Source organism: Henckelia pumila, chromosome 3 (genome assembly GCF_033568475.1).
Source record: "Henckelia pumila isolate YLH828 chromosome 3, ASM3356847v2, whole genome shotgun sequence".
Classification (NCBI taxonomy): domain Eukaryota; kingdom Viridiplantae; phylum Streptophyta; class Magnoliopsida; order Lamiales; family Gesneriaceae; genus Henckelia; species Henckelia pumila.
Window position 1 is genome coordinate 25,196,104 of NC_133122.1, and position 25,991 is coordinate 25,222,094.

The 25,991-nt window shown below is 37.4% G+C and overlaps 3 protein-coding genes and 1 long non-coding RNA gene across 5 annotated transcripts; 3 read left to right on the top strand and 1 right to left on the bottom strand.

The window, feature by feature from the left end:
- Window positions 1–34: 34 nt before the first annotated feature.
- Window positions 35–4,196, bottom strand: LOC140887187 (protein PLASTID MOVEMENT IMPAIRED 1-RELATED 1). Of its 2 annotated transcripts, none has more exons than XM_073294275.1 (3): window positions 4,132–4,196; window positions 1,416–3,774; window positions 35–1,303 (listed from the first exon to the last, which is right to left on the bottom strand). In XM_073294275.1, exons 2-3 carry the CDS (start codon window positions 3,707–3,709, stop codon window positions 169–171), a joined length of 3,429 nt encoding a protein of 1,142 aa, XP_073150376.1. In that variant the 5' UTR covers window positions 3,710–3,774; window positions 4,132–4,196; the 3' UTR covers window positions 35–168. The 2 variants fall into 2 exon arrangements, with proteins under 2 accessions (XP_073150376.1, XP_073150375.1); XM_073294274.1 differs by lacking the exon at window positions 4,132–4,196 and adding an exon at window positions 3,907–4,072.
- Window positions 4,197–4,854: 658 nt separating this feature from the next.
- On the top strand, window positions 4,855–6,382 carry LOC140888293 (uncharacterized). Its single transcript, XM_073295977.1, has 2 exons — window positions 4,855–4,903; window positions 5,130–6,382. The coding sequence occupies exons 1-2, from the start codon at window positions 4,855–4,857 to the stop codon at window positions 6,380–6,382; spliced, it is 1,302 nt and encodes a 433-aa protein (XP_073152078.1).
- A 9-nt stretch (window positions 6,383–6,391) lies between these two features.
- Window positions 6,392–6,925, top strand: LOC140888294 (uncharacterized). The gene has a single exon (XM_073295978.1). The coding sequence runs from the start codon at window positions 6,392–6,394 to the stop codon at window positions 6,923–6,925; it is 534 nt and encodes a 177-aa protein (XP_073152079.1).
- Window positions 6,926–16,166: 9,241 nt separating this feature from the next.
- On the top strand, window positions 16,167–17,405 carry LOC140886295 (uncharacterized). Its single transcript, XR_012151506.1, has 4 exons — window positions 16,167–16,267; window positions 16,633–16,734; window positions 16,825–16,890; window positions 17,289–17,405. It is a non-coding gene; the product is annotated as an uncharacterized lncRNA (long non-coding RNA).
- The last annotated feature ends 8,586 nt before the right edge of the window (window positions 17,406–25,991 follow it).

Consider the following 25,991-nt stretch of genomic DNA (forward strand, 5'->3'; position numbering starts at 1 on the left):
AAAAAAAAAATGTGCGCTTGTGCAAAAGTACAGATTTAAACTACTGTTTTTTATTCAGTAGAAGACATCAAAATAACATGTACAGCTTGGTTTAGATCACAACAAAAAACCAACCATACAACATAAACTTCGCCTTTCTTACAATCCTAGCGTAGTTTCACAGTTCAATCAAGAAAAAACAACGTTTGGATTGCGAATATGTCGCTTTTGTGCAACATGTTCTTTCCATTTAGCTCCGGCTCCTTGAACAGGCGAAGAGACGCTCCATAGAGCGTCTCCAGGCTGAGATGTTGGTTTTGTCATAGGTGCAGCAGAGCTAGATGATTTGGCGACTGTTTTTGACTTCAGCATCGGGTGCTTGTTCTTCTTACCCATTCCATTGGCAAGCAACCAACGGGACCCTGACTGTTGCTGATTTGTTGAACCCCATAACTTCTTTTTACCAGGTTCGGTCTTTAAACCCGCAACATGCACTTCAGTGATCTTGAATTGGGGTACGAGTTCTTCGGCAATGGTGTCCTCTTTAGGCTGTTCAAGAATGTCTTCCTTCTTGCCAACCTTGGTCTCCTCTTCTTCTTCTTCACTGGAGTTTCTTAGTACAGAAACCGTGCTATAGAATTTAGGCTTTGGTGGGACGAACAACCTCTCCACTTGAATGAGAGCAAGCATTGGAGTGCCAACTGGCTCATAGTCTCGCAGAGGATCACGTAGCTGTACCATCAATGCAACGGTAAAATTATTTCCCAACAATCCATACTTCCTACCCTTGCCACGCCTCTTCTCTCCCTTAGATCGTCCCCGAAACATGTCCAGTGAAGTAGCATGATGCGCTGCTAGTATTTTAGAGGTTCGTTCACTAACAAGATCATCATCATCGATTTCACCAGAATCCAACTTCATCCACTCATCAAGTGTAAGCGCTAGACCCATTAATCCATCAACAGCTTCACCACTATCTTTAACATCCAGCAGTTTCAATCCACCGGTACCATCAAGACCCATGGAGCCATCAGCATGGCCTGTTTTTCCCTTCAGGGCGGAAAATTCACCAATAGACTGTGAGCTAATATTTGAAGGTGCATCTTCATCTGATAAACCAGATTGTATGCGCAAACCCTCGATCGAAAGGGCTTCAATTTTATCCATAGCCAAAGGAGCAAGGTCCTCCAAAGAGACATATTCTGCATCACCCTTGACAGTATCAAGTTTGCTTGATTTCCGGCTGGAGGATATACCTTTTACACTCGTTTTCTCATTCGGTATATATTGCATAATTTCAGATTCGTGCTGCGGTAAAGCTTGCCTGAAACAAGAAAAACGCATAATTTAACAACTAAGCTACCAAGAACTAGTTATGAGGAAAACAATACATAGAAAGGTCACAGGCAATGCCGCAATAGTGGCCGAAAACAAACCTCTCGGGACCATCCAAACTCGGCAAAGCTTCCCATGCTATTTGTTGCATCGTCTTCCCTGTTATATCTTCTAAGGGCATCAATTTACTTGCCTGCATGGAGAGCTTCTCAATTCCGATAGATGCCAAACCCTGAAGTATTTCCATCACACCAGAACCCATTTCGGCAGGCACAACCACAGGACTAGACACCTGCATAATCAAGCCTCCTCCGGTTTTGGAATTCTGAAACAACGTAGGATTCATAGAGCGCAAAAATCCACCATTTTTAGTCTGAAGAAAGGGACCCAAACCTTCAGCAATGGGAGGCAGCAGCTGAGGATCTTCGGGGAGTAAGTTAATTGGACTGCCGAAGCCTCCCGAGGCACTTGGTGGAGAATGTTGAAATGCCTTCTCATTAAAGCCCCACTCGCGCATCAAAGCTTCAGTCTCCAAATCCTCCAACCTTGATGCCTTTGTTTGATTTCTGAATGCATCTGTTTCCACCATAGATATATTATCAAAGCCTTCACACATCTGTGACTGTGAGTGATGGAGATCCTCAGATATGGTTCCCCAGATAGATTCTGAGTGAGCATCAAAAAATTGTTCGTTTGGATCATTGTCAATATTGAAGTTGAGTAAACCTCCATTGGCAAGAGAATCCTTTTCAAATTGCCGCAGTAAGCGTTCTCTTGGAGACTCAGGCTCACTTTCAGAACTCAAACCAACCGGACTATGCTCTATACCCAACATGTCAAAGAAATCACTGGCCACCAATTTAGAAACATCATCCAAGCTAAGTGATTTTCCTTTCCTTCGTTCTCTACTATTATTATAATCATCCATGCTATTAGTTGGGTGAAAAGCATAGCTTTCATCTTCTTGAGAATCAAATCCTTCATTCACCAAATCAGAGGCACAAATTAGTGCTGACTCCAATTCTTTCATCAGTGACTCTTTGGTGCATGTGTCACTCTCTGCCGCTTTATAGTTGCAGTTGCTCACAGATAGTTCGCCTTTGTGAGAAGCAATTTCTACAGCTCTGGGATGTAGGGGGGCATTCTCATCAACGGGGAATTCAATAGTATTGACAGTTTCAAGACCTCCTCCATGAACTTGAGTAACCTTAGATGAATCATCTTCATGTTTCACCTCTTCTTCTTCAGCAAACTCTTCTACCCCTTTCTCTATGACAGAAAACTCATTTATTTCACACTCAGTATCAGAAATCTTCTCAGCAGCATCAGGAGTAGTAAATGAACCCATTTTATGATCATCGATGAGTGAAGGATCAGGAGATAACTTATTTCCAACTAAAGCATCAGATATCTCTTCATCAAGTTTTTGATAAAGTATGTTAACTGAATCAGACAATTCCGACCTTGATATAGGTAAAACCTCATGTAAATCCTTTATATCTTCTGCAGAACGGTTTGAAGAAGATGACCTGGAAGGAAGACTTCTTGTATGCCGAATGCTAAGCTCATCCATTTCATCAAAATGGCTCAGGCTTTTTGTTGTCCTACTATTCTGCTGCCAGTCTTGGATCTCAGGAACATAACTGTTGCTAGCTGGCCCAGTACCATTATTCCCAATCACAACATAACCGAAACTGACATTTACCATTGCACCTTTAGCTTTACCTGATAACTTGAAACTGGTTGTCCACTTCCCTGAGCTCTTCTCCTCTTCCAAGTCCTCCAATGTTAGAGGAAGCAGCCTAGTCAAATCGATTCGATGCTTCCCCAAATCAAGATCTGGGGCATCACACACAGAAGCATACAGCAAGAAATGCTTCGCCTCATACTTTGCTGAATGGTGGGGACCACTCCTACTACCATAAACAGAGCAACGATGTGTCAACTGTTCCTCAAATTCAGCTACTCCTTGGTGAACCCTAATAGGACGAGTCATCAGCTCATCATCCCGCCTCTTCCAATAAACAACAAGAGAAACATCGTCAAAGAACACTGGTAATCCCTCAATGGAGTGGATTATGAGCGAGAAACAACAACTGAACCGGCGGTTTCGAACCTGAGTCAAGGCCTTTAGACCCTTCCAACTCCAAAGAGACCTCTTCTCTTTCTCAAAAGAATCTTTACCGTTATTCTTAACATCCCCTGGCTTCACCCTTGAATCTGGCAAATTGGATTTCCCCACGGACTTGGATCGGCTACTGGCCGTGGAAGAGGCCAGCCTCTGCAGTTTTTTATCCGCATGCAGGGCTTTATTTAACGTTTCAAGGTCATTAAGAAACTTACCCCCTCCGGAATTCTCAAAAGCGCTCTTCCTATCATTGGCTTTGGACAACATTATCTTCTCAATAACTTCAAATTCCAGCACAACTTTCCCAACACGGCAAATCCTTCCAAAATCACCTGCGAAACAACACCCCCCAAAATTAAATCACTAAAAACCCAAAAATTAGTCAGCAGCACCAGTTTCAGATCGAAAATGCTAAAATTTGAACGCGTCTGGGTAGACTAAAACAAAGCCAGCTCTTTGGATACCTTAAAATGGTTTTCGTTTGGGGAATTCGACTTCAGAAAACACGAAGAAAACTCGAAACGAAAAATCTCGACATCAAAGTCATAGGTTTTACCGTCCGGATAGATTAAATTAATCCACAAACGCTAATTAACCACCGCATTCCAATTTCACATGCAAAAAACACCAATAAATTCAAGATAATCGAGGAATAAATAGGAAAGAGTGGAAAAATTTAGGTATCTTACAAGAAAATCATACGAAACTTCGGCCGATTCTTCCGCTCTCAGATTGTCTCTCTCTCCCTCTTGGCGTGACAGGATTGAATTCAAAATTTAAACATGGACGGAATAAATCAGTATTTTCATTTTAGCCTCTCAACTATTCAATTTTCTCACTTTGTGCCACATTTTATTTATTAAATTTGGCACGAATCATGATTGTGATGGCCACTGACATTTATTACTAAAATTTAAACATGTTTTGATTTTTAAAATTCAATTTAGACATGTTCTCTTAAATAATATCACTTAGTGGTAAAATTTTATAGGGAAAAAAGCTATTTTCGTCCTCTAACTTTACTTGTTTTCTTTTTTAGTCCTGTAACTTATCAAATTTTTATATTAGTCTTTCAACTTTTAAATTTTAGTTATTTTGGTCCTATTTCATCGGAATGTTTAATTTTGACCGAAATTTGCTGACTAAGCCGATGATGTGGCAAAAAAGATTGGGAAACTTTCAATTTAAAAGAAATCATCACACGTCACCTATTTTTGACATTATTAAACCAGATAATAAAATATTAAAATATTAAAAAGCTCATTCAAAAATGAAGGTGAAAACACGACTTTTGCCCAAATCAAAATCCCAAACCACTGATATAGCCTAATCCCTCGATAAACCCTAGACGATGAAGACACTGGGTGGCCCATACACAAAGAACAAAAATTAATTCTCACAAAAAAATTACAATGAGAAATCAGCCATTGGAGGATGCTATACAGCCCCTGTCTAACTACAGTATGTTTTATTTCTAAATTTGCATTATTATGCTAATTTGTTTACATTAGATTTGTTTATTTGGTTTGTTCTGAAATTTTGGTAGCTTGTATACCTCAAGGTTTTCGCATAAGACATTTGTGTGTCATTTTTTTTCTTCTAAAAAATGAAAATAAATAATAGGAGAATGATGGGTCTACTTATTTTAAATTTAATAATTTTTGTCTTTTATAAAACTTGTGTGCAGATTGGACGAGTGAGGATGAGAGTGATGGGGAAAGGGTAAACTTTGATGCTGGGGATGAGCAGGACGAAAGTGACGATGAAAGTGATTTTGATGAAAGCTTGTATGGTGATGAATCTTGTGAAGATGACAAACTTTTCAATGAAAACATTGACAATGAAAGTGAGTGGTTTAGGAAGGAATTTGAATCACAAGGGGAGCTAAGTAAATCTTGGGATATCATGTTTGTTCAGAAGAAAATGGGTCATAGTGATGATGATTTGATCATACGTGATAATGGGTCCGATGATGAGAGTTTTCCTGTTTTCAATCCTGTAGAATTATATGATCCAACTTTTGAGATGGGGATGCTATTTAGCACAAAAAAAGAGTTGAGGCATGCAGTTCACTCACATGCCATAAAAACTCAGAGGAGCATTAACATAACAAAAAATGACAAGATTAGATTGTATGCTAAGTGTGCTAATATGGAATGTGGGTGGAAGCTTCATGCATTGAAGCTACAAGATGAGTGCACTTTTCAAGTTAGGATATACGAGCCTAAACACACTTGTGCACCATATTTTCATGTGAAAAACTTAAAGTCCGGATGGTTGTCCATGAAGTACGAAAGCAAATTTAGATCTGACCCTAAGAGAAATGTGAAAGGTTTTAGGACTGATGTCATGAAGGAAATAAAATGTCATGTTTCGAAACATCAAGCTTATAAGGCTAAGAAGAAAGCTATTTTATTAGTTGAAGGTGTGGCACGTGATCAATACTCATTGCTTTGGGACTTTGCAGAAGAAATAAAAAGAACCAACCCGGGAAGTACAGTTATAATAGGCACAGACGACTCAAATTGTGAGAATCGATTTGATAGGTTTTACTTATGCTTGCAAGCATTAAAAGTTGGTTTTCGAGCAGGTTGTAGGCATTTCATTGGAGTAGATGGATGTCATCTTAAAGGTCCTTATGGGGGAGTATTATTGTCTGCTGTAGGTGTTGACCCTAACAATAACAATTTCCCTATTTCTTTTGCTGTTGTGAATAGCGAGTCAAGGGATACATGGGGTTGGTTTCTCACTTTACTTAAGATGGATTTGAATATTGAGAGGGATTATGAGTGGACATTTATGTCATATAAACAAAAGGGGTTAATACAAGCCTTTAATGAAATTTTTCCTAATGCTGATCATAGGTTTTGTGTTAGACACCTTCATTCCAATCTCAAAAATGCTGGGTTTCGAGGTCAAGCTTTTAAATGTGCTTTATGAAAATGTGCAATGGCCACAACAGTTAATGAATTTGGAAGGAATGTGAAAGAAATGAGGGATCTCGATGAATGTGCAGCAGATTGGTTTAATGATAAGACACCAAACCAATGGAGTAGGTCACACTTTACTGACTTTTCAAAATGTGACATGCTACTCAACAATGGATGTGAATCTTTCAACAGCAGTATCTTGGAGGCAAGGGACAAGCCAATATTATCAATGTGCGAGTGGATAATTGAATATCTAATGAATAGGATGCAAGTTAATAGGGATACAGCTGAGCAGCGATGGACAGGTTCTTTTTGTCCCAAAATTCAGAAAGTGATAGACCAAAACTTTGCCGAACTTGGAGATTGTATTCCGATTAAGTCTGATAATTTTCATTACCAAGTTTCTTGTCACGAGGGGAGACAATATAGTGTTGATTTAAAAAATGGAACATGTGGCTGTAGAAAATGGGATCTTAGTGGAATCCCTTGCAAGCATACCTTAAGTGCCATTGATGCACAACGTTTAGATTACTATGAGTTCACACATAAGTGAGGAGAAAGACATCATTCCAAGAAGACACATGGGGTGGTTCGAAAGCAGCACCCATCAAAAGAAACAAAAACAAACTTGTGGTTACTTTATTTTATGAACTTCATAGCATAACTTTTTTTTATTCTGATAGTATTTTAATAATGACATGAATGTTTGTTTAATAATGATAATAAGGCAGTGATGAAGTTCATGTTCAACAAGTTGAGCAACCAGTGGCAGCTCCTCCATCAATGTATCAACAATTCCAAGAATGCCAAAATCTTGTACAAGTGAATATCAGGAACCTGATCCTTTCCTTGGAGGGTGTTTCATTCAAAGCATTGAAAATTGCATCACAAAATCATGCACAACTTCTAAGCCAATCATAAAAGGAGGAAAAAAGTTCGTGTCATTTTCCAGCCTCTCTTCAACTATAGCAGAAGTTAAACGTGCAGCAAATAAAGGTGAAGATCAAGGAAATGGAAAAGGGACCGAAGAATGAATTTATGGGACTGTTTTCATCAATTTTGTGAACTTGAAGTATTTTTTTATAAATGTGTTTTGATGACCTAACTCCTTATGTTCGTAAATTAGCCTTGAAAGTGATCAGAAATGTGTTTGTTTGTGTTTTATATTTTGCTTGAAACAATGAAATAAGTAATACATTTTGGAGCATGTATCTTGCTGCAAGGGAGAAGTCATGTTTTATGTCCAAAAGCATGTATCTTGTTGCAAGTCCTCGTGCTTAATTAAATGGAGCATGCCCTGTTCTTTTTATCATGTTTTAAATTCTCATTAACATTATTTTGTACCTGCTTGCATATTTCATTCCAAGTTTTTTCTTTAATGATTATGGTTTTCATCAGAAATATAGGCAATCATATTTTCTCCTTTTATACATTGCTGCTACAACCTACAAGCTTTTAATTTTAAAAAGGAATACTACTATGAACTTGTCTAACAGAAATGTAAGTATATTCATTGGACAATGAATCAATTTTTTTTTTAAATCAGTACACAAACCACCAAATTGATTATATAAAATACACGAAAAATGAAATATTCTAAGTTTGTACAATATTCAACATAACACAAAAACAAAATCTTCCTAGTTTAAATCATCTTCCTCACAAGATTAATCACTATACAAGATTTCATCAAAATCACTTTTATCATCACTTTCATTCTGTTCATTCCCAGCATCATCAAAGTCTACCTTTTCTTCCATCACTCTCATTCTCTTTCGTCCAATCTGCACACAAGTTTCATAAAATAAAAATATATATAAAGAAAAAATGTGCAGATAAAAGTAATAATACACTGAGTAGGCCAAAAAAGCATGCATTAAAATAGAGCAGATGAGTAAATGTGGCAACTAGAATGTGAACATGAACCGTCAAAAGGGATGTAATCTTAATTCACAAAGACAAATTATTAATTTTAAAATAAGTAGACCCATCATTCTCATATTAGAACAATGACTCACAAATGTGTTATGCCAAAACTTTCAGAACAAATCAAATAAAAAAATCTAATGTGAACAAAATTAACAGAATAATGCAAATTTGGAAACGAAACAAACTGTAGTTAGTGGGGGGTTGTATAGCATCCTTCAATGGCTGATTCCTCATTGCAATTTTATTGTGAGAATTATTTTTTGTTCATTGTGAATGGGCCACCCAGTGTCTTCATCGCTTAGGGTTTATCGAGGGATTAAGCGATATCAGTAGTTGGGGATCTTGATTTGGGCAGAAGTCGTGTTTTTCACCTTCATTTTTGAATGATATTTTTTAATATTTTATTATTTATTAATTGGTTTAATAATGTTAAAGATAGGTGACGTGTGATGATTTTTTTTTAAAATTGAAACTTTTCCAATTTTTTTGCCACATCATCGGCTTAGTCAACAAATTCCGGTCAAAATTAAATATTCCGGTGAAGTAGGACCAAAATAATCAAAATTTAAAAGTTAGAAGACTAATATAAAAATTTGATAAGTTACAGGACTAAAATAGAAAACAAGTAAAATTACAGGACGCAAATGGGTTTTTTCCCAATTTTATATAATATTTTTTGGTAGGTTAAATAAAATTTAATAATTATTATTTTAAAATATTTATTTTTGTTGAGTTGTGCGATCATTTGACATTTATGAATATAATGAGAGACGCTTAACAAATTATCTTAGATTATGAACAAATTATTTTCGGGTATTTATAATATATTTGAACAAAATAATGGAAGGCTCGATGTTGGTAGATGAGTATTGCCCGTGTCTACCAACATCGAATGACCTAAAATCAATTATATTGATGCATCTTTCGAATAGCTATCCGAAGAGTAGCATCAAATTTTCACAGAATAACTATCAAATGAGGTGAAAAAACATTTGTGAACATTTATTTAAAGCGATTCCATTTTTAGTTGTAAATTTCTTTAAAAAAATCATGAAATTTGAATCGAATTTTAAAACCATTTTGCATACTTTTTGGAGCGTGTTGCCACTGTACTTCGGCCATATCCCCAAACTTTAAATTTAGCCGCCTACCTTAATGGGTTTGAGATATTTAAATTATTATTATTATTATTGGTGGGGTGTGTGTTATAAAATTATAATATGAAGGGATCAAAATTGAATTGGTTCGACTTATGATAAAAACTTGAACTAAATCAATAGTATCTATATTAAGATTTTGGTGGCTGTGAATAGGGATGACAATTTTTCCCGCGGGTTCGGGTCCCCGCGGGGAAAACCCGAAATGGGGACGGGTTCGGGGGAGAGTTTCGGGTTCGGGGATTTTTTTAAAATCCCCGAAGTGGAGTGAGGCGGGTATGGGGATGCTATCCCCACCCCCGAACCCGCCCCGATATCCCCGAAAATAAATAAATAATAATAATAATAATAATAATAATAATAATAATAATAATAATAATAATAATAATAATAATAAAAGACACACACTCATCATCATATAATAAATTTTTCTTGAATTTATTTAGAATTTTCAGCGTATATATGTTAAAGATATTTGAATCACTAAGTTGAATTATTTTATATTTGAGACTTGGAATGTCTCAAATTTTTTATATAAATCAAGAATTTATGAATATTTGTCAAAATTTTAGAGTTAGAGTTTGAGCATTTTCTAAGGCAGTACACAAAAATGTAATATTAATGATTTTTGGAATGTAAAAGATAATTGTTGGAAAATTAAATAATTTAAGTTTGATGTCTACGGGGACGGGTTTGGGGATTTTCCCACGGGTTCGGGGATCCACCCCATCACAATCTCATTTTCATATCTACAATGGGTTCGGGTTCGGGTTTGGGGATGGGGGTTTAGTCCCCACGGGTTCGGGGACGGGGATTCCCCGAATATGTAGAACCGGGGATGGGTTTTTGATTCGGGGACGGGGATGGGGTTGGCAAACCCGTCCCCGCCCCGCCCCATTGCCATCCCTAGCTGTGAATGATCGATTTTATTTTTCGTCCAAATGGTTTATTAGTTAAAACAAATAAATTTTATTATGAAATGTATGTTTCACGAGCTACAAGATCATCAATATGATTTGGTACAACCGTAGAATCGACTAGTGGGGAGGATTAGTATAAGAACGGAACTCTTTCGCTAAAATATGAGCAATCCCGTTTGTTAATCGACTCATAAATTCAAAATAAAAATAATATTCTTGTTGCAAAATAATTCGACACTCATCTGTTAGGGATCCAAAATTTAGATTCATCTTTCTTCGAGTAGTTAATACTCTTCAGAACTAACCAAACATTCATCCCAAATATCACTTGGTGGAGACTTATTACACGGATCCAAGCGACTGCTTCGCATAGTGCCATAACTTCTCCTCTTTTCACGTTGGATAAACCTTAGATTTATCTTAGATTGGCAACTAACATACTTTCCTTCATGATCCCTGAGCACCTTTAAGCCCATGCACCTCTTTTGAGGAAAAAATGCAGCATCAATTCATCGATGGGAAGAATTAGGGATAGGGGAGTGGTCAAAATTTTTAACCCTCCGTGTCTGAAAATGCAACGGGGAGGATCAAAAAAAAATTTTTTGAGGAATATAGGGAGAAGTTAATTTATTTTTAATTTGACCGGATGCCATTTAATGAAAGGGGCCCGTTTCAATGCATTTGAATAATTACAATGGGAAATTGCCTTTAAATCCCAATTAGAAACATGAAGTTATTTGTCAGTCCCTAATTCAGAGTTTCTATCTTCCAGCTCCCTGACACAAGCCTGCCATTTGTTTTGACTCCCCAATTGAGGTGAAATTATGAAATTACCCTCAAATAATATGAAAATCCACTAATACCCATTGACCAATAAATATTTATTTAATATCTCTTCTTCTCTCTTTCCAATGCAACGTTTTTCCAGTTTTCTTTCCACTTGAATACTTCATTAATGGCTAAATCAACGACAATCAATATATTTGTGTCGATGTTTTGTGCACCAAATTGGGGTGAAATGAGTTTAAAGCGAAGAATCGTTAGATTTTGAACATTTTTGCGAAGAACCAACATCAAAACAACAAGTTTAAGGTATATTTTTTTCTGAGAAATTAAGAAATTTTTAGATGCAATTTCATCTGGATGGTTGGTTTTTTTTTTCTTTTCCAATTGAGTGCTTCTTTGAGGGTTTTGTGTTGTGTTGTGTTGTGTTGTGGTTATGTTGAAGTTTTTTACATCGCTTGAATTATAGAAATTTGATGGACAACATTTAGGTTTTACATATATAAGTGGGTATGTGGTTCATCTCAACCAATTGTATATTGATTATCTGAAATTTGTAATTGTTCTCGATTATAATGATTTTATTGTCAATTTTCATAGTTTAGTACTTGATTATAAATATTATGTGGATATTCCTTGTAATATTCAAATCAGCTGTCTAAAAGTATGATCTTGTTATTATTTTTGTTGTTGTGGAATGTGTTATGAATAAAGCCCCGATCTTCATTTTTTAATCTTATTGTATTGAATGTTATTCTTGTTATTGATTGGGTTGAGAATGAAATTTATAAATGGTCGTAGGTGAAGACAGATATGAAACCCAAAAAATATTTGATGATTTTTTTTCAAAATATGTTTTCATCTTGGAAATCGATTTAATATCGTTTTTTTGCAAGTATTTGAAGGTTTCTGCGTTTTGGTGTTGATTTTTGGTAGGTTTTTTTTTTTTTTTTTTTTTTGTAATTCTCGATTGTGTCCCTTTGTCCCAAATTTGTAGTGTTCTAGTGTTGATTATACGTAATCACTTTATTTTTTAAATTATTTGTTTGTTTCCTTTGATTAATTGTTCAAAATCGTTAAATAATTATTCAGAAGTTCATAAATTTTGTTATAAATGCTTGACTTTGATTTCGTTATCGACAATTGCGAGCGTTTTGTTATTTAATTTGATAAAAAAAAACATACTCATTTATTTATTTGGTTCTCACAGTGCATTTTTTTACTCTAAATCCTTCAATTGTATTTTAAAGTTCATAGATTATTCTTAGTTATTTATTTTCATGTGTTTATCTCTATTTTTATGTTTTCGTTCATGAATTTTTATATGGTTTTGTTTATATTGTTGGATGTTTTACTGGAATAAGTATTCATTTGAAATGATTAAGTGATTATGGTAAATCCAATTTTTCTTAAACTTTATTTTGGTTCTTGAATGTTTTTTAATCTATTTGTTAATCCATATTGTGATTTCATTGGAGTAGCCCGTGACACAGAAAAAATAAGGAAAAATAAAAAAAGCAGTGAAGATGGACACTAATCGAACTTGTGTTGCTGCGAGTATGTTATCTGAAGACATGACTATATTATATGTTGAACATGGATCGCTGGAAAATAATTTTGAGTTATTTTTATTATATGGTTATGCTTTTGGGGTTGATGTAAGTATGACAATAATTAATTAGTAGCAAAACATGTTGTAAACTCAAGGTGATTCAATTTGTTATTTAACTTCAGTGAAACTAATTTGTACGTGTGTTCTGTATTTCTGGTACAAAAATTTAAGATAATAGTACATAATTTGTATAATTTAACATAGTTCTTCCTCTTTCTAGGTGGATAAATTGTTTTACTAAGACTGAATATGTCAACCAAGTAAAAACATTTATGATCGAATATATATATATATATATATATATATATATATATATAAATTTTATGATGGAACATATAAATATATATTCGAGTAATCTTACTAAGATGAACATGTCAACCAACTAAAATAAATTAGGTTCGAATTCTTCTGAATTTGGAATAAATCCAAATTAATTTGGAACAATCTGAGAATCATCATCCAATTACATGAGTGTTGGTCATCTTATGTCATGTGTATTATTTTGGCAAATATATAAGAGAATAAATCTTTTTCATTATTCAATGAGATCATGTATAACAATATTATTCATTGCTCAAAATTTTCAATTACGTGATTAGATGTATTTCTAAATTCAAACAATATTTATGCATTGACTAGCTAAATTTGTAAGACGATGCTAGTATATGAATTTCATTATTTATGCATTGATTAGCCAAATCGTGAAAAATTTGAACCTAATTAATTTACTTTTACTAGGCAAGGACTACCTTAGTAACCCAAAATTTTATCCTTAAAAAATATAACATTATATGCGCAACTAAGCCACATTTGTACTCTTTTTGCTCATATGTTGTGCCAGACCCCAAGAGCACACATATTTTTATAATAATGAAGTTCAAATATAGTGTTGTTTTTTTCGGTTAATTGATGTCTAAATATCATATTCAATGAATGTAAAAGTTTAGAAGTACATCTAATTATGCAATCGTATATATTAGACAATGAATTATATCATCACATGTGATCTCTTTGAACAATGAATAATATATTCATCATCTACATTTTGGTTTTGGATCAAAATGTCATGTATTAGGAATAATCTCAGAATTATGCAGAATAATCTTTTTGATTTACGGAACAAGGATGCATGTTCATGTTAACATGCACCAATATCATATAATATACAACAGGACATAAGTGGAGATAATTTTTCAATCCCTAGAGATTGGTAGAACTATCACCCAAGTATTTGTCCAGTAATGTGTCTTGTCCACTCTTGTCTAAGGTGTAGGAGGAAGGCATTGATCATGACCCAATGAGAGCATCATTTGTGGATGTCTATTGCCACCCAATGTATACAATAGGGGTATATTTTCCAAAATCCAAACTCGTAACTTGTTTAATATGATGTTTTCTCATCTTTAAGATAGGTGTTTCACAGATATAGTCTTACGGAATCGTTTTCAGAAGAGATTTTTCATTCCCTTTTTATTGTTTGATTTGTACGCAGGAATATTAATTTGAGACTGATTGGATTTCTTTTTGGTGATAGTTGATACAAGTAAATCATAATTTTGATGTAAGTGTGTATTTCTATTTGTTTTGGTTTTTCCTATTTGATATTTTTTTATTTTGTTATTTTTTAATTAGATACATGAATATGTGAGTTTTTGTAATTTGCATGTGAAAAAGTATGTTAATCAAATATGTATTGTTTATTTTCTTGTATATTTAATTGTGAAAGTATACGAATTCATGTTGGTCTGTTGATTTTGTTGATTTATGAGAATAGATCGACAAATATTTTTGGTGAAATTATAGAAAATATAGATTTTCAGATCTGGAAAATTATTATTTGAATTTTATATTTTTTATTTATGTTGTATCTGATCTGGAATTTACAAATGTTTATAACGACTAAAACTAGTATTTGACAGCAGATACATGTCTCCTGAGTATGCGAAACGAGGTACTTTCTGTCAAATGTGATATCTATATTTTTGGAATTCTTATAACAGAGAAACAACAGCTTCAAAAATCTTGAAGGCCCTGTGACTCTAGCAGAATTGGTAAGTCATTAGCATGATTGACTTTCAAAAGGATTGACAACTACTACAGCTGTACTATGGTATTTCTTCTACAAGCCTCTTCCTAATCCAGATAAATTTATATGTTAAAAAACAATGTTTAGTGAGTATGTTTGATGTTTGTTAGCATCACTTTATTTTTTATATATTTTGCAGAGGAAAATTTTTGGGCATGAGTATATATATAGAGAACTTTGTTTGCACGAATAGAAGTAATTTCAGTTAATCTCCGGGCATGAGTATGCTATATGTTGGTTTTTGCTGTCGTTTCTGAAAATTTAATAATCTTTTGGAATGTTTTCTGGCAAAATTTACCGTAGAAATTCTACTTGATTGGATTATGTTTGTGTTTTCAGAGTGAAATTGATGCATGTGGATTCATGTGACTTGTTGGATTTTTAATGGTGGATGTTATTTTATTGGTTTTAAATTTGGAACAGTGTTTTGCACTCGGAGAATTGATCAGTTATCTTGCATAGCATTATGAGTTAAACTTGATATAAAGTAAAGGATATTTGGAACCTTGGGTTTGATTATTTCTCATGCAACCAACCCATCATTCATGTATGATTTTTTAAATCACTTCATGTTTATCATTTCTTTTATCATCTCAAAAGGGTACCTCAGATTATTTCATAGGCAACCAACTTAAGTTATGCATGCATTATTTTTCTTTTAGCATCTTTATTTATTTTTGATTCATTCTTTTTTAGTATAAAGATTCTTTCAAATTAGAAATATGTGTGGTACTTGTTGAGGGGTTATAAACTTTGATATTGGATATTTTCAATGGAACTTAATGTTAAATACGTGCAGAAACATGCTTTTGGCTAGAAAATTGATTTACTCTGTTAATATGTATGGCTCTGGTTTATCACCCGGGGGATATTTGTAGTGTTTTTATAATTTCTAAAATTGATGGATTAAGATGAAAAATTTATATCTGATCTGGAAACTGTTTATCTGGCAGCTGTAACTGATGTTGTGATCGTGCTGTTGGGAATCTACTTTACACGGTATTTGTTAGAGTATCATTTATAATATGTTAATCTTTGAACTAGTGCATCTGAATTTATCCACGTACATGGGCTAATCTTGGTTAACCAATTGAACAAAGTTAACTTTTTTTATTGGCAGGTTGATACAAAATTCCCAACAAATGCTCTTATTCATCGACCCACACTGTAAATATATCTTCTCATCAAAGGTTTGTATTTTGTCTCTCTGTAATCCTTCATATTTGCAGCCATATGTCCAAAATGTCGATTTTTTAAAAATATTTTCAGTTTCCTGTGGGAAAAAAAAATTTCCTACTTCTTGTGCAGGTTAATTATCCTACTCAATTGGACGCTGCTTTCTCATTTTTTGCTGCTACTGGTTCTGATAGCTTTGAAGTTGCTGATTTTGAAGCTGCTTGTGGTGTTGGTATGAATATGATTCACATCTTCTTCCATATAATTTAAGTACTAAAGAAATTAAAGTTGCTGTTAATGAAATATTTGAAGAGAAAAAGTCTTGTCATTGTGGAGCACCAATACAGAACAAATTGAGTAAATATAATATTAGGTGTTGGGACATACTTCTCCAATCTCTGTTGTCAGATCCAATTTTGTAAATTTTGTAGAGTAACTTTTCCATTTTATCGCTAAAATAGACTCCATGGTACTCAAACACCAAAATTTTGGCCTTTGAGTAAATTGTTGAGTTGTGTTTGTCCGTTCATGCATACAAGTTGTGATTCATATGGTATCTATATATCTAATGCTATAGCACATTTATTCCTGTGGCAGATTAATGCCAGTGATGATCGTTCATCGGCAGCCATTGAAGCTAAAATTATTTATGTGGTTCAAATGAACTATGTTGTTGCTGATTCAAAGCCTAAGTGTTTGGTAGGTTCAAAATGTGCAAATTTTGTTATCTCACTAATTCGTCTAGTGATATTGGCATTATCTGAAACAAAATTTGGACTATTCTTGTAGATTATTGATGAAATTGATGGGGCCCTTAATGATGGAAAAGGTGCTGTGAAGGTCATTCTTCAGTTGGTAAGCTATGAAATCATTGTGTTGTTAATAACTGCATCTCTGTGTTTTAAATAGCCAGTTAAATATGAAATAAATTGGTCAAACAGAGCATCATTTCATTTTTAAACTGAACACGTGGTGGACAGTAACAATGGTTAAATAATTTCATGATAATGATTATATTGGCAATTGCTGTAATCAATTGCTCAATGTTTTGTTTGATTTATGCATTTGTATTTCTATTGGAAAAACATACTCATATTACCAACCAGATGGCTGCATGTATTTGAAGAAGTAGATAGGGTGATTAATGATTATAAAGTGTTGTTACTTTACTACAGATGTACATTTTTTTGTTTGATCCCTGACTAAAGATCTCTTTCCCTATTCATGTTGTTGATGTTCCTGGCCATTCATAGCTTCAACCCAAAATTAGATGAGTTATTACCTCAAACAGCTGGAGTAGTATTTGTGGTGGATGCTGTCGATTTCTTGCCTAATATCCGTACTGCTTCAGAGTATGAATTCCGTTCCGACAACGGATAAAACAAAAGCACAGCCGGTGTCAAGAAAGAATCGGAATAGTCACCGACAATAAAGATCTCTATCTTGGAATTGGATTAGAATTAGAATTTTTATTGATTTGTAATATTAAAAAATTGTATATTAAATTTTATTGTAAAAATTTTAAATTTTGATTTATTTATAATATTAAAAATTTGTATATTAAAATTTAATTTTTTTGGTTTTTTATTTGAGAAATGACAACGGATAAAATCCATTGTTTTTGTCATTTTAAAACCGTTGTAAATGACTGTGTTATTAAAAATCCGTTAAAAGACAACCGTTAATATCCGTTGTCGTTGAGAGAAAAGACAACGGATAATATCTGTTTTCGTTGAAGGCAACGACGACGGATAAAAACCGTTGTCGTTGAAGGCAAATCTGTTGCCGTTGAAGGAAATGACAACGGATTGAAAACCGTTGTCGTAGATCAGACTTTTTACAACACTGTCAATTACAACGGTTTTTGACCCCCTACGACAATGGATAATATCCGTTGTCGTTTGCCTTTTTTGTTGTAGTGAATGTGTTTCGAATGTAGGACAAACATTGTGAGACGTGAGTATCACACTCTCCTAGTGAAAGTGGCTTTGGATCAAAATATCATGTATTAGAAACAATCTCAGAATTATGTAGAATAATCTTTTTGATTTGCGGAACAAGAAGGCATGCCCATGTTAACATGCACCAATATCCTATAATACACTGTATGACACAAGTGGAGAGAAGTTTTAAATCTCTTGAAATTGGTAGAATCATCATCCAAGTGTTTGTCTAGTAATATGTCTTGCCCCACTCTTGTCTAAGATGTAGGAGGAAGACATTGATCATGACCCAATGAGAGCACCATTTATGGATGTCCATTGCCATCCATTATATACAATAGGTGTATATTTTCCAAAATTTAAACTCGTAACTTGTTTAATATGATGTTTTCTCATCTTTGAGGACTATCATTTACTCTAATTCCACTCATATTTCAGAACATGTGAGTGCACGATCGAGCACAACTAGTATGCAGAGAATGGATAAATATTATTGAATCGAGAACAATGTGTTCCGAATGTAGGACAAACATTGTGAGACATGAGTATCACACTCTCCTAGTGAAAGTGGCTTTGGATCAAAATATCATGTATTAGAAACAATCTCAAAATTATGTAGAATAATCTTTTTGATTTGCGGAACAAGAAGGCATGCCCATGTTAGCATGCATCAATATCCTATAATACACTGCATGACACAAGTGAAGAGAAGTTTTCAATCCCTTGAAATTGGTAGAACCATCATCCAAGTGTTTGTATAGTAATATGTCTTGCCCCACTCTTGTCTAAGGTGTAGGAGGAAGACATTGATCATGACCCAATGAGAGCACCATTTGTGGATGCCCATTGCCACCCAATGTATACAATAGGTGTATATTTTTCAAAATCCAAACTCGTAACTTGTTTAATATGATGTTTTCTCATCTTTGAGGACTATCATTTACTCTAATTTCACTCATCTTTGAGAACATGTGAGTGCGAGATCGAGCACAACTAGTACGCATAGATGAGATAAGTATTATTGAATCGAGAACAATGTGTTCCGATTGTAGGACAAACATTATGGGACACGAGAATCACACTCTCCTAGTGAAAGTGGCTTTGGATCAAAATGTCATGTATTAGGAACTATCTCATAATTATGCAGAATAATCTTTTTGATTTGCGGTACACAGAGTCATGCTCATGTTAACATGCACCAATATCATATAATACACAACATGACACAAGTGGAGACGAGTTTTCAATCCCTAGAGATTGGTAGAACTATCACCCAAGTGTTTGTCTAGTAATGTGTCTTGTTGTAGTGACCCAACCTTGATCCACTACCTAATCAGAGTTACAGTAAAAGCGCATGCAATAAAAGCTTAAAGCGTAAAGTGCGGATAATTAAAATACAACAAATCCAATCGGTAGAATACAACCGATGATATCACAAGTGTATAAGTATTGTTATACAACCAAATCGAAGGTTCAGGGTAAATAAATCCCTACCCTCTACAACCTCACACCCTCCCAAGCTCAATCCTGTTGAGAGCCTCCTGGACCGTCCAGCCTCAAACCTGCCCCGCCACAAGGTACACAACGAATACCCAAACACAGGGGCGTGAGCTAGAACGCTCAATACGAAGCAATGATATAAATACAAATATGCGCACACAAATGATTTAAAACTCAAGTGAAAACACTTGCTCATGGCGCCGAGAATATACAGTACCAGCTAGAAAGCGACTCCGCGGGGTACTCGTATACTCCATATCAGGGCTGAGCCAATTCCATCCTGACCCGAATCTAAAACAGGATACAAGCCCCATATGGAAACTGTCATACCTGACTCGAGTCCAAAATAAGATCATAGTTCCCTATGGAGACTGTCAATGACTCACATCTCTCCGGATGCAGTCATACGTAAAATCATGCATGTGCTAAGGCGATAAAACATGATAAAAATATAGCACATGCTCATGCAACATACATGCAAATATATCATGCCGGCTATCTCGGTCAGTACTTACGTACCTCTAACACTGCTGGACAAACCTAGCTCCACTGGCCTATACTCCAAGCCTACTAGTCCAGTCTGTTGCTACTACAATGCAAATATCCATGCATCAACAATAAATCTCTAAAAGCCTTAACTAAGCTAAAGCATACTCCTAAATATTTTTAGGATGCCAAAGCTATACCTGCGTCCGTCGTTAGCCCTTTGCTGTCGATAGCCTCAAAATTAGGCCATAGCTCCGCGATGACGCCTAGATCACTAAGCCACTTTCGGATTATCGATAGGACACCTAGATCTCCCTAGATCTGAGTTAGAAGGCTTAGGAATCAGAGAGAAGAGAGGAATTGGTGCGAAGAAAAATGAATTTCGGATCCCCTATTTATAGACACAGTTCGGAGCCTCCGAACCCCTCTTCGGAGCTTCCGATCGCCCGATATTACGTCAACCATGACGTCACCTTGCTGACATAAGCAATGACGTGTACACTGAGTCCGATTGGAGCTTCCGATCTCGCCGACGGAGCTTCCGATCTCGACCAGAGCTTCCGATCCACTTCGGATCCTCCGAACTCCTCTTCGGACCGTCCGGTCTACCTTGGATTATTTAGGTACATTTTAGTAATTAATTACCTTAATTACCTCGATTAGTTGCGGTTCACTACATTCTCCCCCACTTAAGAAATTTCGTCCTCGAAATTTAAGTCTTAGAGAAAAATAGGAATATTCAACCAAATAATCTTATTACAACTGAACAAGTACAGCTTGATATAATGAAATACAAAATCTCAAAATAACTCGGGGTGCTCGGCTAAAATCCGGCTCTCCAACTCCCAAGTAGCTTCCTCTATCCCTCTGCGTTGCCACTGTACCATCACCAACGGTATACGCTTGTTACGAAGTACCTTGTTCTTCCTGTCAAGAATCCGCAGGGGTTTCTTCACATACGATAGATCCCGATCTACCTTTACCTCGGTCGGATGCAAAATATGCGACTCGTCCGCCACATACTGCCTTAACAAGCACACGTGGAACACATTGTGGATCTCCGAAAGATCGGGTGGCAAGGTCAGACGATAAGCCACATCCCCAACCTTCTCGAGAATCTCGAAAGGACCAATAAATCTAGGTGTCAGCTTACCCTTGCGACCAAACCTCATCACCTTCCGGAAAGGTGACACACGCAAGAAAACATGTTCTCCCACCTCAAAGTGTAACGGCCTCCGGTGAGTGTTCGCGTAGCTATCCTGTCGATCCTGGGCCGCCTTAATTCTACGTCGGATCAACTCTACTGCACTAATCATTTGCTGAATCATTTGAGGACCCTCAACCTGACGCACGCCAACCTCGTCCCAAAACAAAGATGTACGACAACGACTTCCATAAAGAGCCTCAAATGGTGCCATGTCAATGCTGCGATGGAAACTATTGTTGTAGGCGAACTCCACCAAGGGTAAATGATCATGCCACGCTGGACCAAAATCCATCACCATCGTGCGAAGCATATCCTCTAGAGTGCGAATAGTACGCTCCGACTGTCCGTCCGTCTCTGGATGATAAGCCATACTCAAGCTCAAAGTAGTACCAAGGGCTCGCTGGAAACTACCCCAAAATCTTGAGGTGAACCTCGGATATCTATCGCTGACAATGCTCAACGGAATCCCATGCAATCGAACAATCTCCCGCACATACATTTGCGTCATCCTATCAAAGGTGTAATCGCGGTTATAGGGAAGAAAATGCGCTGACTTCGACAACCGATCCACGACAACCCAAAGAGCATCACAATTCCTGGAAGACATAGGCAAGTGGGTGACAAAGTCCATCGTCACATGCTCCCACTTCCATTCAGGAATCTCTAAGCTGTGAAGTAACCCTCCGGGTCGTCTAAACTCTGCCTTGACTTGCTGACACACAAGACATCGGGACACAAACTGATAGATACTGCGCTTCATCCCTTTCCACCAAAATCGAGTGCGAAGATCCTTATACATCTTCATGCTGCCTGGATGTACAGAGAATCGACTGCGGTGAGCTTGCGATAAGATCTCATCCCTCAAATTAAAATCCTCGGGTACCACAACTCGACCAGAAAGACACAACAGACCGTCTCCCTGCAAATGGAAACCAAAATTATTATCACCCTCAGCCAAACGGGTTAAATTCTGCGTCTTCAGATCAGAATTCTGAGCTTCTCGAATTCGTCGATACAACGCTGGCTCTGCAAGCAAAGAAGAAACACGAATCCCTTGCTGTTCTTTCTTATGATGGAATGTGAATCCTGAAGAACAACACTCTTCCACTGCCTTCCGTACCGAATTGATATGAAGGGAACTCGCATAGACTTTGCGACTAAGCGCATCAGCAACAGGATTTGAAGAAACTGGATGGTACTTGATCTCACAATCGTAATCCTTCAACAGATCCATCCAACGACGCTGCCGCATGTTCAACTCAGCCTGAGTGAACGGATACTTTAAACTCTTATGATCGGTGAAGATCTCAAATCGTTCTCCGTACAAATAGTGACGCCATATCTTAAGAGCAAAGACAATGGCTGCAAGCTCTAAATCATGTACGGGATAGTTCTCCTCGTGAGTCTTCAGCTGTCTGGAGGCATAAGCGATCACGTGGCCATTCTGAGTCAACACACACCCCAAACCCTGGAGAGAAGCATCAGTGAAGACTACAAAACCACCTGATCCAGACGGTAAAGCAAGAACTGGAGCTGTCTTCAGACGACATCTCAACTCACGAAAACTATCTTCACAAGCATCAGACCAAACAAAAGAAACGTTTTTCTTCGTCAACTGAGTCAAAGGCTTAGCTATCTGAGAGAAATTATCCAAAAAATGACGATATTGCTAAACCAAGGAAACTACGAATCTCAGAAGCTGTAGTCGGACGTGACCAATTCAAAATAGCCTCTGTCTTGCTAGGATCAACAGATACGCCCTCCTGAGAAATGACATGACCAAGGAACACAACTCGGTCAATTCAGAAGTCACACTTACTCAGCTTCGCGTACTAATGTCTCTCCCTCAAGACCTGCAGTACAGTATAGAGATGGTAGGCATGTTCATCCATGCTGCGAGAATACACCAAAATGTCATCGATGAACACCACCACGAACTTATCCAGAAAGTCGCGGAAAACTCTGTTCATCAGATCCATAAAAACAGCTGGAGCATTCGTCATACCAAACGGCATCACTAGAAACTCATAGTGTCCATACCGCGTACGAAATGCTGTCTTAGGAACATCCTCCTGTCGAACTCGCAACTGATGATACCCAGACCGAAGATCAATCTTCGAATAGACAGAAGTACCCTGCAACTGATCAAAGAGATCATCTATCCGTGAAAGAGGATACTTATTCTTCACTGTCACCTGATTCAACTGACGGTAGTCAATACATAACCACATCGACCCATCCTTCTTCTTGACAAACAGTACTGGGGCTCCCCACGGCGAAACACTAGGTTGAATATAACCCTTATCAAGAAGATCTTGCAATTGCTTGTGCAGCTCTTTAATTTCTGATGGTGCCAATCGGTAAGAAGTTCTTGAAATCGGTGCAGTCCCTGGCACTAACTCAATGCCAAACTCAATCTCCCTTACTGGTGGCAAACCTGGAATCTCCTCTGGAAATACATCTGGAAAGTCACAAAACACTGGTATCTCTCGGATATCTGGCTCTCCTAAGGATGCGTCAATGGCGTAGATAAGGTATCCTTCCCCGCCAGACTCTAAAGCACGCCGGGCCTTCAGAGCTGAAACCACTGGCATCGGGGGTCGCGCTCCCTCACCATAGAAATACCATGACTCGTCATCCTCTGGACGAAACTGAACAAACCTCTGATAGCAATCCACTATCGCTCGGTAGGTAGTTAAGACATCTATCCCAATGATGCAATCGAAATCCACTATTGCTAGAATCATCAGGTTAGCACTAAGCTGATGTCCCTCGAAATCCAAAACACAACCCACAACTAGACGCTTGGCTAAAACCTCGCTCTCCATAGGAGTAGAAACCACTAGCAACACGTCTAAAGGAATAAATGGCAATCTATACTTCTTAGCAAAACGTGCTGAGACAAAAGAATGCGATGCACCGGTATCAATCAAAACAAATGCAGGAAAACCACACAAAATACAGGTACCTGCGATCATCCGATCACTGTCAGCCTCTGCCTGTTCCTGATTAAGCGCAAAGACCTGACCCTACGCACGTGGCCTCAAAGAAGAATGACCCCGAGAAGGAGTCTGAGTAGGCTGTCTCTGAGACTCCTGCGGCTGCTGGCGCTGTTGCGAATACTGCTGCTGGAAAGGTGGCTGCTGGTACTGAGGTGGCTGAACAGATGCCTGAGAACCTCCGGAACCACTCACTGCCCCAATCAGCATAGGACAATCTCTCTTCATGTGACCCTCCTGGCCACACTGGAAACATGCACTGGTCGATCGACTGCACTGCCCTGGCGGATGTCTGCGTCTGCACTGACGACAACGGTTCGGCCTTTGACCACCAAAGTTATGCACTCCACCAGATCCAGAGGAAGAAGAAGAAGTACCTCCTAGCTTCTTGAAGGACTGCCCCCTAGGGCCCAAAGCACTAGCACTCGCTGACCTGAAAGAAGAAGAGTAAAGTCCCCCGTTCTTCCGAATACTGTCCTCAGCCTGGCGACAACGGTCCACCAAATCCTCGTAAGTCCCATCGCCGCCCACAGCAACCATCCGATGAATATCAGGGTTCAACCCTTGAAGGAAATGATCAAACTTTGCCATAGAACTATCAGCAACATGAGGACAAAAAGGTAGCAGATCAAAGAACTTCTGCTGGAACTCCTCGATCGTCATCATCCCCTGTCGCAAACTCAACAACTCACTGGCTTTCGCCTAACGAAGAGCTGGAGGAAAATACAGTCTCTGATAAGCAGTACGAAACTCAACCCAAGTAGCTGCACCTCTAGCTGCTATGAATGATGCGGAAGTAGATCTCCACCACTTCCTTGCTCTGCCCTCAAGCATAAAGGCAAGAATCTCCATCCTATCCTCAGCCGTGCAACGGAACTCCTGGAAGCACTGCTCCATCCTCTCAAGCCAATCCTCCGCCTCTTCAGCTGTCTCACCTCCAGTCAAAGGCTTCGGGCTAACCTCCTTGAATCTGCGCATACTCACTCGCTTGCGCTCCTCTGTCTGACCACGATGACGTCTACGATCATCTGGATCGCCCCAACGATCGCCGCTTCCGCTATCGTGGCTCTCATCGTAATCTGCCATCTGTTGCATAAGAACAGATAATTACTTAATCTGCTTTACGATATTCCCAGTGCAATGCGTGCTCTGATACCAAAAGTGTAGTGACCCAACCCTGATCCACTACCTAATCAGAGTTACAGTAAAAGCGCACGCAATAAAAGCTTAAAGCGTAAAGTGCGGATAATTAAAATACAACAAATCCAATCGGCAGAATACAACCGACGATATCACAAGTGTATAAGTACTGTTATACAACCAAATCGAAGGTTTAGGGTAAATAAATCCCTACCCTCTACAACCTCACACCCTCCCAAGCTCAATCCTGCTGAGAGCCGCCTGGACCGTCAAGCCTCAAACCTACTCGTATACTCCATATCAGGGCTGAGCCAACCCCATCCTGACTCGAATCCAAAACAGGATACAAGCCCCATATGGAAACTGTCATACCTGACTCGAGTCCAAAATGAGATCATAGTTCCCTATGGAGACTGTCAATGACTCACATCTCTCCAGATGCAGTCATACGTAAAATCATGCATGTTCTAAGGCGATAAAACATGATAAAAATATAGCGCATGCTCATGCAACATACATGCAAATATATCATGCCGGCTATCTCGGTCAGTACTTATGTACCTCTAACACTGCTGGACAAACCTAGCTCCAATGGCCTATACTCCAAGCCTACTAGTCCAGTCTACTGCTACTACAATGCAAATATCCATGCATCAATAATAAAGCTCTAAAAGCCTTAAC

Bases quoted from the DNA above. Each gene is read 5' to 3' on its own strand.
- LOC140887187 (XM_073294275.1), bottom strand. From the start codon at position 3,709: ATGTTGTCCAAAGCCAATGATAGGAAGAGCGCTTTTGAGAATTCCGGA. The intron at 1,304-1,415 runs GTTTGTTTTCGG...TTCTTGTTTCAG, and splicing joins AGTTTGGATGGTCCCGAGAG to GCAAGCTTTACCGCAGCACG.
- LOC140888293 (XM_073295977.1), top strand. From the start codon at position 4,855: ATGAGAAATCAGCCATTGGAGGATGCTATACAGCCCCTGTCTAACTAC. The intron at 4,904-5,129 runs GTATGTTTTATT...ACTTGTGTGCAG, and splicing joins ACAGCCCCTGTCTAACTACA to ATTGGACGAGTGAGGATGAG.
- LOC140888294 (XM_073295978.1), top strand. From the start codon at position 6,392: ATGGCCACAACAGTTAATGAATTTGGAAGGAATGTGAAAGAAATGAGG.